This window comes from Folsomia candida, unplaced genomic scaffold (genome assembly GCF_002217175.1).
Source record: "Folsomia candida strain VU population unplaced genomic scaffold, ASM221717v1 Fcan01_Sc008, whole genome shotgun sequence".
Classification (NCBI taxonomy): Eukaryota; Metazoa; Arthropoda; class Collembola; order Entomobryomorpha; family Isotomidae; genus Folsomia; species Folsomia candida.
Genome location: NW_019091200.1, coordinates 5,539,363 through 5,552,031, shown reverse-complemented (window position 1 = coordinate 5,552,031; position 12,669 = coordinate 5,539,363). Strand labels below are relative to the sequence as shown.

General features: G+C 37.0%; 5 protein-coding genes across 5 annotated transcripts; 2 read left to right on the top strand and 3 right to left on the bottom strand.

Annotated features, from left to right (window-relative positions):
- Window positions 1-244: 244 nt before the first annotated feature.
- LOC110853579 lies at window positions 245-2,143 on the top strand. The gene is made up of 3 exons (XM_022101865.2): window positions 245-677; window positions 736-1,209; window positions 1,356-2,143. The coding sequence occupies exons 1-3, from the start codon at window positions 245-247 to the stop codon at window positions 1,865-1,867; spliced, it is 1,419 nt and encodes a 472-aa protein (XP_021957557.1). The 3' UTR covers window positions 1,868-2,143.
- A 1,360-nt stretch (window positions 2,144-3,503) lies between these two features.
- Window positions 3,504-5,867, top strand: LOC110853464. Its single transcript, XM_022101732.2, has 4 exons — window positions 3,504-4,066; window positions 4,493-4,966; window positions 5,155-5,664; window positions 5,744-5,867. Exons 1-3 carry the CDS (start codon window positions 3,637-3,639, stop codon window positions 5,661-5,663), a joined length of 1,413 nt encoding a protein of 470 aa, XP_021957424.1. The 5' UTR covers window positions 3,504-3,636; the 3' UTR covers window position 5,664; window positions 5,744-5,867.
- LOC110853578 lies at window positions 5,656-8,132 on the bottom strand. Its single transcript, XM_022101864.2, has 4 exons — window positions 6,439-8,132; window positions 6,273-6,373; window positions 6,095-6,201; window positions 5,656-6,024 (listed from the first exon to the last, which is right to left on the bottom strand). Exons 1-4 carry the CDS (start codon window positions 6,714-6,716, stop codon window positions 5,902-5,904), a joined length of 609 nt encoding a protein of 202 aa, XP_021957556.2. The 5' UTR covers window positions 6,717-8,132; the 3' UTR covers window positions 5,656-5,901.
- Window positions 8,133-8,244: 112 nt separating this feature from the next.
- Window positions 8,245-11,269, bottom strand: LOC110852946. Its single transcript, XM_022101131.2, has 9 exons — window positions 10,996-11,269; window positions 10,694-10,924; window positions 10,261-10,627; window positions 9,615-10,190; window positions 9,396-9,535; window positions 9,270-9,324; window positions 9,006-9,198; window positions 8,814-8,940; window positions 8,245-8,739 (listed from the first exon to the last, which is right to left on the bottom strand). The coding sequence occupies exons 1-9, from the start codon at window positions 11,166-11,168 to the stop codon at window positions 8,379-8,381; spliced, it is 2,223 nt and encodes a 740-aa protein (XP_021956823.1). The 5' UTR covers window positions 11,169-11,269; the 3' UTR covers window positions 8,245-8,378.
- A 544-nt stretch (window positions 11,270-11,813) lies between these two features.
- Window positions 11,814-12,669, bottom strand: LOC110853233. Its single transcript, XM_022101486.2, has 3 exons — window positions 12,520-12,669; window positions 12,367-12,446; window positions 11,814-12,289 (listed from the first exon to the last, which is right to left on the bottom strand). The coding sequence occupies exons 1-3, from the start codon at window positions 12,581-12,583 to the stop codon at window positions 11,966-11,968; spliced, it is 468 nt and encodes a 155-aa protein (XP_021957178.1). The 5' UTR covers window positions 12,584-12,669; the 3' UTR covers window positions 11,814-11,965.

The following is a 12,669-nucleotide window of genomic DNA, read 5'->3' as shown; positions in this document are numbered from 1 at the left end:
GCCCTACGCATATCCTCACTCGACCAAAGCAAATCCGCAAAGTAGAATTCGTGGAATTGGAACTTCATGATAAAATCGCAATTGAGATATCAAATGAATGTTATAATCTTGCTAGATTGAAAACTATTCTGTATTTACTCACCATTAGTTGACGGCAATATCTGTCTGTTTAGTAACCACGTTCAAAATTTCCTTTATTGTTTAGCCTGGTAAAATTGTATCGGGTGCGTGTCTTCCTTTTGAAATGTCTCCAAATCCGCTAAAGCAAACCGACAAGTTCACACCCATATCCACCATCATTACCAAAGAGTTTTTGCAAAATGCGTTAAAGATGGAGGCGAAAGGTGGTTCTGTACCTGAAATAGTTACTCATTTTGCCACCCTCGGCACCCAACCGGGCGATAATTACATGAGCGTCATTTACTCCGTTGATGTCGACTTATCGGACGGAACCAAGCGTTACCTTCTGATTAAATGTTATCCCAGCCATCCCGCCAGACAAGAGTTTACAAACAAGATGAATATGTTTTTCAAGGAGTGTGAAGTGTACTCGAAGTGGATTCCGGCATTGACAAGAATAAAGTCAGAAGTGTTTGGTTTTGATAAGGAGGAAGCTGTTAAGTTGCCCTACGCGAAATTCGTGCATGGTGAATGTATCGATTTTCAGTCGGAGGAAGGTTAGTCATTTCATTTAATGCAAAAACTGTCAGCATTTTAAGGCGGTCTGATTTTCAGGCAAGCTTCGAAAATCCGGACCGATCAGTTCACTCGATAATTACATCATTATGGAAGATCTCCGAAAAACGCACGGGTTTCGAATGACTAATCGTCTCGAACCTCTCGACCTTGACCATATGCGTCTCATTATTGAAGCCTTGTCGAAAGTACATGCAATGAGTTGGGCGTATCGTCACCATGTGGAGTCAGATATTACAGAAAAGTTTCCCTGCTTGGTTACTAATGTGTCACGTGAAGATTTTGCAGCCTGGGACAATGTTATCCTTGCCAGTCTAGAACAGGCTAAGGGAATTTTTGACAAAGAGTTTGGCCCTAAAAATGATTATTCTTCGGCCCTTGATAAATTTGCCGGCATGGTTGGCAGGGTGTCTGAAATGTTCACTGGAGAAAGGACTGCTGCCGGATGGGCAAAATTGATGCGTGTTATAGAACCAGATCCGAATAAGTTTGGAAAAGATGCTGACAACCCAGGTAAAAATAATTCAAGGGTACTTATTTACAAGCCCTGTAAAATTCAACAGTTTTGCTGTGCGAGTTTGTCATTACATACTAAATTAATATTTTCAGTAGTAATACATAGAGTAATTTGTGAACTAGTTTTTCGCAATTTTTGTCAGAACCTTGGCGAATCATATGTCACGGAGATTGCTGGAGCAATAATATGCTTTTTCGGTATGACCAAGACACCGGAAAACCGCTGGAAGTCGTCCTCGTTGACCTCCAGGCCCCACAAGAAACATGCGTCGTAAATGACCTCGAATATGTTTTTCATGTCTGTACGACTCTCGCTTTGAGAAGATCGCATCTAGACGACCTCCTCCAACTTTACCACGACACGTTCAACGACATTTGTACAAAATTTAGGACGCCCACACTGCCCGGATTTTGCATGGACTCGCTCCGATTTCGGTTTCATCGGGCAAAGTTGTTTGGCTACTACATGGCCCTGATGGGGCTTCCAATTATGCTGAATGAGGGTGAAGTTCGCAACATGGAAGACTTGGAGGAGTGGAAAGATATCACGGATGCATTCATTGAAATATGTGCAGATACGGCTGGAACTAATCGTCTCGTTAAGGAGAGGCTTATCGAAACCACGAAAGGAATGATTGAGGACGGTGTCTTTTAAGCTTAATAGTGAAAAGTTCACATATTTTCAAGTTGGATTGTTCAATTATATTTTACTAATTGTTCAATTATTGAATGCATACTATAATTCTTTAATATACAAACATTGAAGTTTTTATTTACTTGTTAGAAAGATTTTAGTTATAAAAATATATTGAGCCATTAGTAAAGTACAAAAATACTTCAGCGTTTATTTGTGCAGCTTTCTCCAAGTAAAACTCTAGCGCAATATCTGCATACATAATGATTGATAAATATATGTTATTATGTCAGTGGTTATATAAACGAGAAATAAAATTTTGAATTTTTTTGCAATAAAACTTCAAGGACATCAATACCCGAGAAGGGTCACTATTTACATACAAGTCAGGCTGGAATTTATGGGGTACTTTTTTAGGCATGATTGGGCTGCATGTTGGTCGCTCCATGCATACATAAATATATTTACGATCTCTTTGTTCGTGTTGGATGATTCGATTGTCGCTGTTTCAATTGTAGTGTAATAATAATAGAATTGACATTGAAGTATAATCTGGTCTTCGCTATAATATTTTAGTGTAAAATCAATGGGGGACCATACTGAGGATGAGATCCTTCTCCAGCAATAATTCCAGCATTGCCTGTCTCTCGTTGTAATGATCGTTGAGATTTTCAGGGTCACTTCAATTGCACTTCACTAACGCTAATTATCTAACAAATCCGGTCTACCCACTGACCGATACATATGTTTACTCATCAATTTTATGCATTTAACAAAAAACTTGCACTGAACACGTAATCGTTTCTCAAAATCCATAAAACTGACCTAATCTCGCAAAAATGTTTAAATTGGTGTACGATATATGCATGAAACCTATTAAAGCATGCACATGAATAAGTAGATAAATACGCAGTAATCATCAACTCTCAAATTGATCAAAATTCATGGCCATACGGTGATACGGCAGATGTATTTTTATGAAAAAATGTGAAGATTTATTTAATCTGACATTTTTCGCCAACATATTTTAAAATAGAAAAAGTTGCATTCACCACGAAATTCAATTTCAACTTTCAAGTTGCTTATGGGGAATTATTTTAAGATATTTCAAGCTATACTCATCCTCCGTATGTAACTTTTTGCATTGAAAATTTCAGTACGGAATACGGAACCACGTGCATTTTTACATAATATTATTCCAGCAGCACATGTCAACTATTTTGACAACATTGGTTTACATAGACATATTGCGGTATCTACAACTTCATCAATTCAAACCTAATCAATTGCGGTACAAAATTAAATCAACCCATCCATTGTTCTTTTACCCATCCTGTTGAGAAGGACAGGTATTTATTCACATACTGCATCTGCACAGTACATATGTCATAATACGACTTTTTATCTTACTTTTTCATCCAATTCTCAAGTTGAACGTAATTGAACGTTTGATTTCGTTGAGACTTTTCCTCCTTTTCACAATCCAATCATGTAACGTCAAGCAACGTTTATTATTTTAAGCCTGATGCATAGATAATGACACTTGTGTGGATTCAGACTTCATCACGAGTTTGTTTAACGTAACAATTATCTTGCAATGGAAAAAGTATAAATGGATTTAAGCACACATTGGAGTTTATTTAATTGAGCATTTAACCCTCGTTTGAGGCATGCACGCACAACAGTCTGTCCTTGTCCGTCGTCTGAGGATGAGTGAGATTCAATCCAGCCAACAACCTTGATAACATAATTTTTCATAATTTGGAGACACTTTTTCCATTATTTTGAAAATGTCTCCCACTCCAGAAGTTGCTACCTCTGAACCAAATTGTAATGACCTCATTACCAAAGAGTTTCTGCAAAATGTGTTAAAAATGGAGGCGAAGGGGGGTCCGGTTGCGGAAATTATTTCTCACTATGCCACCCTCGGCACCAAACCGGGAGATAATTATATGAGCGTTATCTACTCGGTCGACGTCGACTTATCGGACGGAACCAAGCGTTACCTTCTGATAAAATGCTATCCGAGCCATCCCGCCAGACAAGAAATGACCAACAAGATGAACATGTTTTTCAAAGAGTGTGAAGTGTATTCGAAGTGGATGCCAGAATTGAGAAGGATGCAGAACGAGGTGCTGAATCTTGATAAGGAGGAAGCTGTCAAGTTGCCTTATGCGAAATTCGTGCATGGCGAATGTATCGATTTCCAGTCGGAAGCAGGTCAGTTGTAGGGTATTCAAAATTTTGGACAACTTTAAGAAATATTACACGTACTTATTTATGAAACGCATAAATAAATAGGAATTTGAGAATGATACCAAGTATGTACAAACAAATACGCATCAAGATAAGTAATTAGTATGCACACTTACATAAATGCGTATCTGGATTGCACGTGTGTTTGTATAACTGAATCTCTAACCATAATGCTTATCTGATTTCAACTAATCTTAAATTAACTGTGATCTTATCGAATTTAGTGACATCAAAATAATTTAAAACCCTAGTTATCACTCATAAAACTCAGATATTTAACAAACACAAAATATATATGTATGACTGTTCCATAAGCGGACGGACATGAAGGTTCCATAAGCCCTGACTCGGGCTAAAAGTATCATGATTAAAAATGAGGTTAATTTACAGGAGAAGCCCGCATAGGAGGAACGATTACCTCCCTCGATAATTACATCATTATGGAAGATCTTCGAAAAACATACGGATTTCGGATGACTGATCGTCGCGAACCACTCGACCTTGACCACATGAAACTTGTCATTACCGCTTTGGCCAGAGTGCACTCAGTTGGTTGGGCGTATCGTCATCATGTCGAGGCAGATATTGTGGGACATTTCCCCTGTTTAGTGGGAAATGTCAAGGAAGAGGACATCGGAATCTGGAACAAACTTCTCATCGCCAACATCGACCAGGCAAAAGGAGTTTATGACGAGGCATTCGGACCAGAAAATAATTATTCTGCCGCAGCTGAAAGTTTCAAGAAACATGTCGACACTGCTTCCAAGATAGTAATCGGAAAAGGTCAGTTTGAAGGGATGGAAAAATTATTTCGGGTTACGGAACCAGATCCAGACAAATTTGGGAAAGACGTAAAAAATCCAGGTAACATTTTTCAATTTCTGTATCTAAAAATTTGAGAAATAATCGTTCGTGTCCAAACCAGACGACATGAAGAATCATAATATTTCTGGCCAATTATTTTAAAATAATTCCGAAATGTCAAATTTCAATTGGCAAGAAATGTCCAACTTTTTTAATTTTCGTGGTCTGATTTGTCCTAATTTCTACAGAACCTTGGCGAATCATATGTCACGGTGACTGCTGGAGTAACAATATGCTCTTTCGATACGACCCAGCGACCGGAAAACCGCTCGAAATCGTCCTCGTCGACCTTCAAATGCCACGGGAAACCTGCGTCGTGAACGACCTTGAATACGTTTTTCATGTCTGTACGACTCTCGCCTTGAGAAGAGCACATCTCGACGACCTCCTCCAACTTTACCATGACACGTTCAATGGCGTTTGTGCAAAATTGAGGACACCCACACTTCCCGGATTTTGCATGGATTCACTCCGATATCGGTTTCATCGGGGAAAATTTTTTGGTTATTACATGGCTATGATGGGTATCCCACTTATGATGAATGATGCCGAAGTGTCGAATCTGGAGGACATGGACGAAGACAAAGAAATTGGAGAAGCAATTTCAGAAATGATTGCGGATGTGAGAGGTAGTCCCAGAATTAAAGATCGGCTTATCCAAGTCACAAAAGGAATGATGGAGGATGGGGTACTTTAAGGTTTGACAAAATTTTAGAGCAAAACTATGAAAATTTTTATCAATTGATTTTTAATTAAATACATTCCAATCGTGTACAGATCTGTATAACCTTCTATAACTTTGATGTTTGGTTGCAAAAAAGCGTTTGGTATTAGTTTATTTCTCTCTTAAAATTGTCCTTTATTTTGACATTTCAATAAAAATTCAAAGTGGAAAACATGACATTTTGTCGCATTATTGAATTGCATACCAATTTTTACTGACTGTTACTCAAAAAGGCGGATATCTTTGTCATGTGTGCAGGAATTGGAGGTTTCTGCATGAAATCATTTCCATATATTTCCAACTGGCAGCATTTGTGTTGTCCAAGCCATCCAATCTAAAAAACAAATCGTTTCAAATTATATAAGCACAAATTTTGCACAAATTCCAAATTATCGATTACCAACCTCCCCCGCTGTCGTGATCGGGTATGGACATGGACAACAGTGGTAATTGTCGAGAGGTTCTAAAAAGTAGTCCTTCAGTCCGTACCGTTTCCGCGTCCTGTATTCTCCTGCAAAATAATGCAAAATAGAATTAATTCTGTCATATGCATCCAAAACATTATGCAAATTACGAAAATACCGATAGGCGCTGTTTCCGCTCTTCGCTGGTATGCAAGCCACTCCAAACTACGAAAACTGGGTTTTCGCATGGCACGATTCATCCCGGAGCAGATCCATTTGCTAATTTAAATAAATTATTGTAATTATTAAGCAAAATAACATACAAATTAAAAAATCACATTTACTTGTATCTGTTCATCCACGGTTTCCCGTGCCCCCATCGCTCCGCCCAAAGTTTTCGACCTTCATATTCCTTTGCGACTTTCCATTCCACGATGGCAGCATCTTCCCAGCCTAAGTATTGTCGGTTTGGTTTTGAGGGAGTGTCCTTGTACGGCATGATGTGGTTGGACAAAAAGTGACAAAAACAAGATATACAAGTAAATGATTTGAAAATGTGAAATTTGTCAGAGACAAATTTTATAACACGGTCGATAATAAAATTCATGCAATTGGGTGACATCCACGATTGCTTGACATTAAGTATCTAGGTAACTCTTGGCTCTTTTAACGGTTGCGACAAATGGTGGAGTTACAAATAAAATAATTATTTTTTAAATCGTTGGTACACGTCCCCTGGGCCTGTGTACCAACGACTTTGACCTTTAATAACTTTTGAAAGGGCAGACATAGAGACTTGATTCTTAAAGATGAAATCATCGTAATTTTTAGCTTGATTTTTTAAGCAAAAAATCTCGAGGCTACTATTTCGAGAATTAAATTTGAAATCTGCAGCGTGCAGCCTTTATTTAGCCCGAGTCAGGGTCAGTGTCAGCTTCTAAATTTTAGTCAGACGACCTGCACCAACTACTGACTACTATTCGTAATCGGCAAAAATGTTCCCATAATCCAGCATGCAAAATTTCAGCTCCTTGACCAATTTTAAAACCAGTACGGGTCTCATGGGCCCACAAAAATATTCATTTTCATATTCTTTAGTCTGATGTGCCCTTACCCATGATACAGAATTTCATGTTTATTCTACCAATATAAAAAGCAATGTGGGTCACCTTGTTAAATCTCTGTGGAAAAAATCTTAATATTTACTTCATATTTTTCAATCTGGTCTACCCCCGCGGGGTCATGCCAAATTTCAGTCTTCTATGAGTGTCTGGAGCGAATTTCATCTTTTTAATACAATTTTTAAAAATCGATATGGGTCACCCCTTAAAGGTCCCTCCACATAAAAATGTTTTAATTCATATTCTTTCATCAGGCATTAGCAATCTCTGCACTAATTTCAGCTCGATTGGATAATTTTCAACAATCGGTATGGTATCGGGTCCCTCCAATCGAAAATTTTCCCAATTTAAATTAATATTCTTCAATTAGACACCATTAGCAATCTCAATGCCAATTTTCAGATTTTGAAATACTCCACCCACCCAGATGACCACCACCGGTCAACCACTTAATCGATTTCGCCCATCTTCAAATTTAACTCCTCATTTGCCACATACTACACATATACCAAATTTAAAGTCGCTAGGACAAGTTTAACGAAAGTTATCGTAAAATGATCAAACGGACAGACGGACGGACATGACAGTTCCATAAGCACTTTGACTGAAAATTACATTTCCAACTGTAACCAATTAACCAATTTCAACAAGTTTTAGTTTTCTAAAAATGAAAATTTATTTTGTAACTCGGCCATTTGTCGTAACCTTATAGATTGATAAAGTGTCAAATAATCTTGGGTGACATCAGTAGAACGCGACGTGACGTTGCTAAGACACGCTGTCGAGGTTCATAGGCGATATTAAGATGTCAATTGTGTTGAGATTTTAAGCAGAAATGACCACTATTTTAAAGTTTTAAATGCATTTTGAAAGAAAAGATTTTAAATTTTCTTGACCAAATTTTACAATGAACAAGCTAATGTTCATTCATGATGCTCTCTTAAATATCTGTTTGGTGGAATTAAACATATTTATGACAGCGTTTCGATATGCACAATGAAATGAAATGCAATATGACAAAATATTTTCAGTTTTGTTAGTACACCACTCTAGTTCCGGCTAGAGTATAGCGATCAAGTTTTTAATCGATAAATACCATAAATTAATACAATTAATAACGGTTATTATTAGTAATAATTATGAGAACTTTGTTAATAAATTAATTAAAAATCTTGATAGATCTTCATCACAACAATGTCTCCTGTGGAACTTGTTTGTGTCCCAACTGTGACAACTTTTGCGCCCTGTTCTTTTTCAAACACGGTTTTGTCCTCGTTATTGACTAGATCACTCAATCCGCTTAGTAATTCCTCCACTTTGATAAAACTGGATGAAATCGGCTCCACTTCGGAATCTTGAGTTACGGACGATAAAGAATTAAATTCTTCAAGACTGGCCATTTCAGAACTTGATGTTGAATTTAAATCTTGATTTATTTCACGTTTTTCCAATTTTTCAAGTTTTTTCGCAATTTTCAAGCTTGATTTTAACGATGCCTTAATTTCTTCGGGGAGAGTTAAGTGTCTAAAATAATCATTATCATGTTATTTTGCCGTTTAATTGTATTTTAAGAGTCAAATAGGGCTAAAATAGATTACTTTAATAATCTTAGTTCACGATTCGATAAGACCACGATCTCTCCGTTTTCAAATGTTTTCTCAATTTTAGATTTCAGCTCGATCAAGTCACGCTCATTTTTACGTAGCTTACGCCGCTGTCGAGTCTCTAAAGTTTTTAATTATCCATTAAGCAAACAAGTCCTTTACTCTTAAATAAATGGTCGACCTCACCCTCTGGCGCTATGCAAGCTAGAATTTGTTCTTTTACCAGTTCGGTAAAAAATTCCTCATCCATTTCTTTAATTAATGGGTGCATTTTTTCATACAATTTTTGTAACACGACCACATCCGCTGCTGCGTATGCAATCATTTGTTTGGTTAATGGACGGCGAGACCAAAATCGTGGGTCTGAACGGTAGATGGACTGAAATTACAGAAGTATTATTACTTTTAAAAATGCAGGCATTAAAAATATATTTAAATAAAATTGTCCACCTTAATCTTATCCTTAAAAATATTCCCCATTGGCACACCATAATATGAGCAGAGTCTACAATTTAAAAATTCGATTTTTAATATTTTGTTTTCTAAATTAAATTAAATTGCAAATTTAAAACCTACCCATTCAAACCGCTCGACTTTTTCCCGTTTCCAGACCCTAAAATAACTTCACTGGCGGATTGTGTGTCGAAAACGTTCTTTAAAAGAATTCCATATTCTTTAAACAAACTGCCAGAATCGTTACGACAGTCATGAAGCACCTGAAAAATTGAATTATGATTTTAAAAAAGTAAGTAATATGTTAAATATTTTCCACTCTTGAGTATTAAAAAATCCCACCTTTACGACCACCTCTGAACCCAAAATCCTTGCAACCTCCTCCACAACTCCTCCCCCCGCACCCCCCGCGGTGAGCACATCGAATAAAAATACGTCCCCATTTCCATCACAAATTTGTATCAGGGTTATCACACCATTTTCATCGCCTAAATTTATGCCCTCTATATCGACACAGATTGGATTTCCGCATCTTAAAATGGATTCCGCGATTTCTTTCGCCTTCCGTGAATTTGATACGATCAAAGTTTTCGAAATGAGGTAATTTTTGAAATCCTCTTCACTCAAGTTGTTATTCAACTCGATATTGTTCATGTGAGAGGGAGGATTTCGCTTAACTTTTGATTCATTATTTTCCAAAGTTTTCAACAAAATTGAAGACACTCTGGATTTTAAGGTGTTTCTGACCGGTGGTATGATTTTGTTTTGAAGTGGTTGCTGTGTCGGGGGGACGGATGGGATCGGTTTATTAATTTCTATCGAAATTTTTGTCGAATTTTGAATAGTTTTTGAGTGATTTTTTAAATACTCGAATCCTATTTCGTACGAGTCAGAGAGCGTTACTAGATTAGAATGGACCTGCAAAGGAACAATAGATTGTGGCAATTATTAAAGCTTATTAACGTCAAAAACCATGATTAAAACCAACCTCAAAACATTCTCCATGCATTCCAAAGAAACTTTTTAAATCGCCAGGACATCGCATCCATTCGTATGAATTGTCATCAAACTGGCTCGTCACGTGAAACAATTGTTCGACCAACATGGGCCCACGAGATTTTAAAATTTTGAAATAAAACTGTATCAAATTCAGTACATTTTCCTTTGAAATTATTTCCATCGGAGGTTTATCACTTATTTGAGCGGTGGTGGGTGTGACTGTGTCAAACTCGACCAAAATTACAGATTCTGCTTCTTGATTCAGTTTAAAAACTTGGGGGTGGGAGGCGAGAAATGCGAGAAATTCGGGTAAGTGCTGTCCAGACACGGACCTGATGGAAGTCGGGGCTTGTGAGCTAGTGGAAAATAATTTCATATGAATTTCTACTGTATTTCATGAATTATTTAATTAGAAAAATTACCGGTGTCCCAACAAGCTTCGGACAGGGACAGAAACCCCCATTCCATATTGAAGCATGCGTTCTCGGAAATATTCCACGGCAGTATTTTTACTCGAGGTGGTTTCTGTGGGTGTGGTTTCTTTGCGAGTTTCTTTGTATGAAACTAGGTCGTTATTTAAATGAAATATTGAGGGGTACTCGGAGAGGAACTTTCTTAAACCGGATTGTGAACCTCCAGCTATTTGTCGCATTCTATGCATAATTTCGTAAATTTGTAGATTAGTTAAATAGATAATTTGATTGAGTTAAAGGTAATTGATTACTCTCTCGTAAATCCTTTCGAGCCAAACTGACAGGACAAGTCATGTAACGTTCGGGATGATTTCTTGGTCCCATTGCTGCTACCCACGCCCTGTTCTAACTCTATCTCGATCAATTTCTCAACAAAAAATAGTAAAGTCTGATTTTTTAACTCTTCGTATTTTATAGGGTCCATTTTAATAAGGTTTTTAAAATAAAATTAAAATTAAGGCACTTTTTGAGGGCAAATTCCAACACACCTGCTTGTTATAAAACCTGTTCTCTCATATTCTCCCACATACATTTACAAGTACTGTCTATGCAGGAAATAAGTGACGGTGGAATGCAGTATGATGTTGAATATGCACATATGCGAATTTAATTTTTGCAAAATGCATATTTGTACAAATTACGAGGAAATGCAGGAGAAGTGCTTGTATTAAATGTGGGTTATGCAAAATGGGTATGTTCGTTTAAAGACCCGATAGTTATCGCAATGTAGTGAACTGGAGATAACCCTTTCCGAGTTATGTACTTTGCAGATAGGGCTGCTCGCAACAAAATTGCATATGTATTTCATCGTTCTGTCTCGTGGTTGTTTTTCATGATTTTAAGAAATTCAATTACTTTCTGGAATTGGAATTAAAACAATATGTATAAACTTTCTAAATTCCAATTGTGCAAATAATTTTTAAAAATTAGTTTTCTAATTTTGTGAAATTTGTCAGCTCTAACTAGATACATGTGTATATATAATAAACTAAATACAGCAATGAGTTTATGTATGATAGATATTTACTTTCTATTTAGTCCAATTTAAAAAAAAATCATTGAGATATTCTTCATTACAATTTAATCGCTAATTCTGATTTATTTCTCTCGACATTAATGCATACATAAAGTCCGAATTTTGTGTAGCAAAGTCAGGGCTAATGTACCCTTCATGTCCGTCCGGTTATATTAAAAACTTATCTCAAAGGTTATTGGTAGATTTTAAGCAATGTTATTATATCGCCTTGACTGATACCCGGTAGCTCCGTTCCAATACGGGTAAGGAATGTTCCATTTCTTCGTCTTCCCAATTTTTCCACCGACCTGTTCATAACCCAAATATCGCGTCTGTCCAGAGTTCGCCCAACTGTGAAAAATAACCACGTGACTGCCACTTTTGAGCAAAATGTCACCCTTTTTCAGGTCACCCTTCGCAATGGCGGTCGTGACCCCGACGAGTGATTGGGTAGTATAACTGGTCCCAGTGTTCCACGCCATTGACACGTAACCAGAACAATCGGTACGGTATCCGTCTTTGTACGCAGACTGCATATATTTATGAAAATATGAGTTGACAATAATTTTGAAATTTGAAATTTTTGGTAAATGGCAATAAATGTTACCTGGCTGTACGGAACGGGTGGATTAAGCCATGTTTCCGCCCGTGTGATAACTTCGTCTCGTCCGATTGCGTGAGATGCGTCTGAAAATAATTGCAGTTTCATATAAAAAAAATTCTTTGCAATATCTGAAAACTAATAGTAAGTTGAAATTACGGAATAACGCCAAAATGCACAAAGTCCAGACTAATGGGGACGATTTTATATTAAAAGTGACCATGTTGACGTGAATAAATTTTACTGTTTAGTCCGCAATGTAGTAAATGAAACTAATTTGTGGTACATGGATCACTCCAGATTTTATAC

Bases quoted from the DNA above. Each gene is read 5' to 3' on its own strand.
- LOC110853233 (XM_022101486.2), bottom strand. From the start codon at position 12,583: ATGGTCACTTTTAATATAAAATCGTCCCCATTAGTCTGGACTTTGTGC. The intron at 12,447-12,519 runs GTAATTTCAACT...AATTATTTTCAG, and splicing joins GTGCATTTTGGCGTTATTCC to ACGCATCTCACGCAATCGGA. The intron at 12,290-12,366 runs GTAACATTTATT...AAATATATGCAG, and splicing joins CACCCGTTCCGTACAGCCAG to TCTGCGTACAAAGACGGATA.
- LOC110853578 (XM_022101864.2), bottom strand. From the start codon at position 6,716: ATGTCACCCAATTGCATGAATTTTATTATCGACCGTGTTATAAAATTT. The intron at 6,374-6,438 runs GTAAATGTGATT...TATTTAAATTAG, and splicing joins CCGTGGATGAACAGATACAA to CAAATGGATCTGCTCCGGGA. The intron at 6,202-6,272 runs GTATTTTCGTAA...ATTATTTTGCAG, and splicing joins AGCGGAAACAGCGCCTATCG to GAGAATACAGGACGCGGAAA.
- LOC110852946 (XM_022101131.2), bottom strand. From the start codon at position 11,168: ATGGACCCTATAAAATACGAAGAGTTAAAAAATCAGACTTTACTATTT. The intron at 10,628-10,693 runs GTAATTTTTCTA...ATTTTCCACTAG, and splicing joins CGAAGCTTGTTGGGACACCG to CTCACAAGCCCCGACTTCCA. The intron at 8,941-9,005 runs GTGAGGTCGACC...TAAAAACTTTAG, and splicing joins AGCTTGCATAGCGCCAGAGG to AGACTCGACAGCGGCGTAAG.
- LOC110853464 (XM_022101732.2), top strand. From the start codon at position 3,637: ATGTCTCCCACTCCAGAAGTTGCTACCTCTGAACCAAATTGTAATGAC. The intron at 4,067-4,492 runs GTCAGTTGTAGG...GTTAATTTACAG, and splicing joins CGATTTCCAGTCGGAAGCAG to GAGAAGCCCGCATAGGAGGA. The intron at 4,967-5,154 runs GTAACATTTTTC...TAATTTCTACAG, and splicing joins GAAAGACGTAAAAAATCCAG to AACCTTGGCGAATCATATGT.
- LOC110853579 (XM_022101865.2), top strand. From the start codon at position 245: ATGTCTCCAAATCCGCTAAAGCAAACCGACAAGTTCACACCCATATCC. The intron at 678-735 runs GTTAGTCATTTC...TCTGATTTTCAG, and splicing joins CGATTTTCAGTCGGAGGAAG to GCAAGCTTCGAAAATCCGGA. The intron at 1,210-1,355 runs GTAAAAATAATT...AATTTTTGTCAG, and splicing joins AAAAGATGCTGACAACCCAG to AACCTTGGCGAATCATATGT.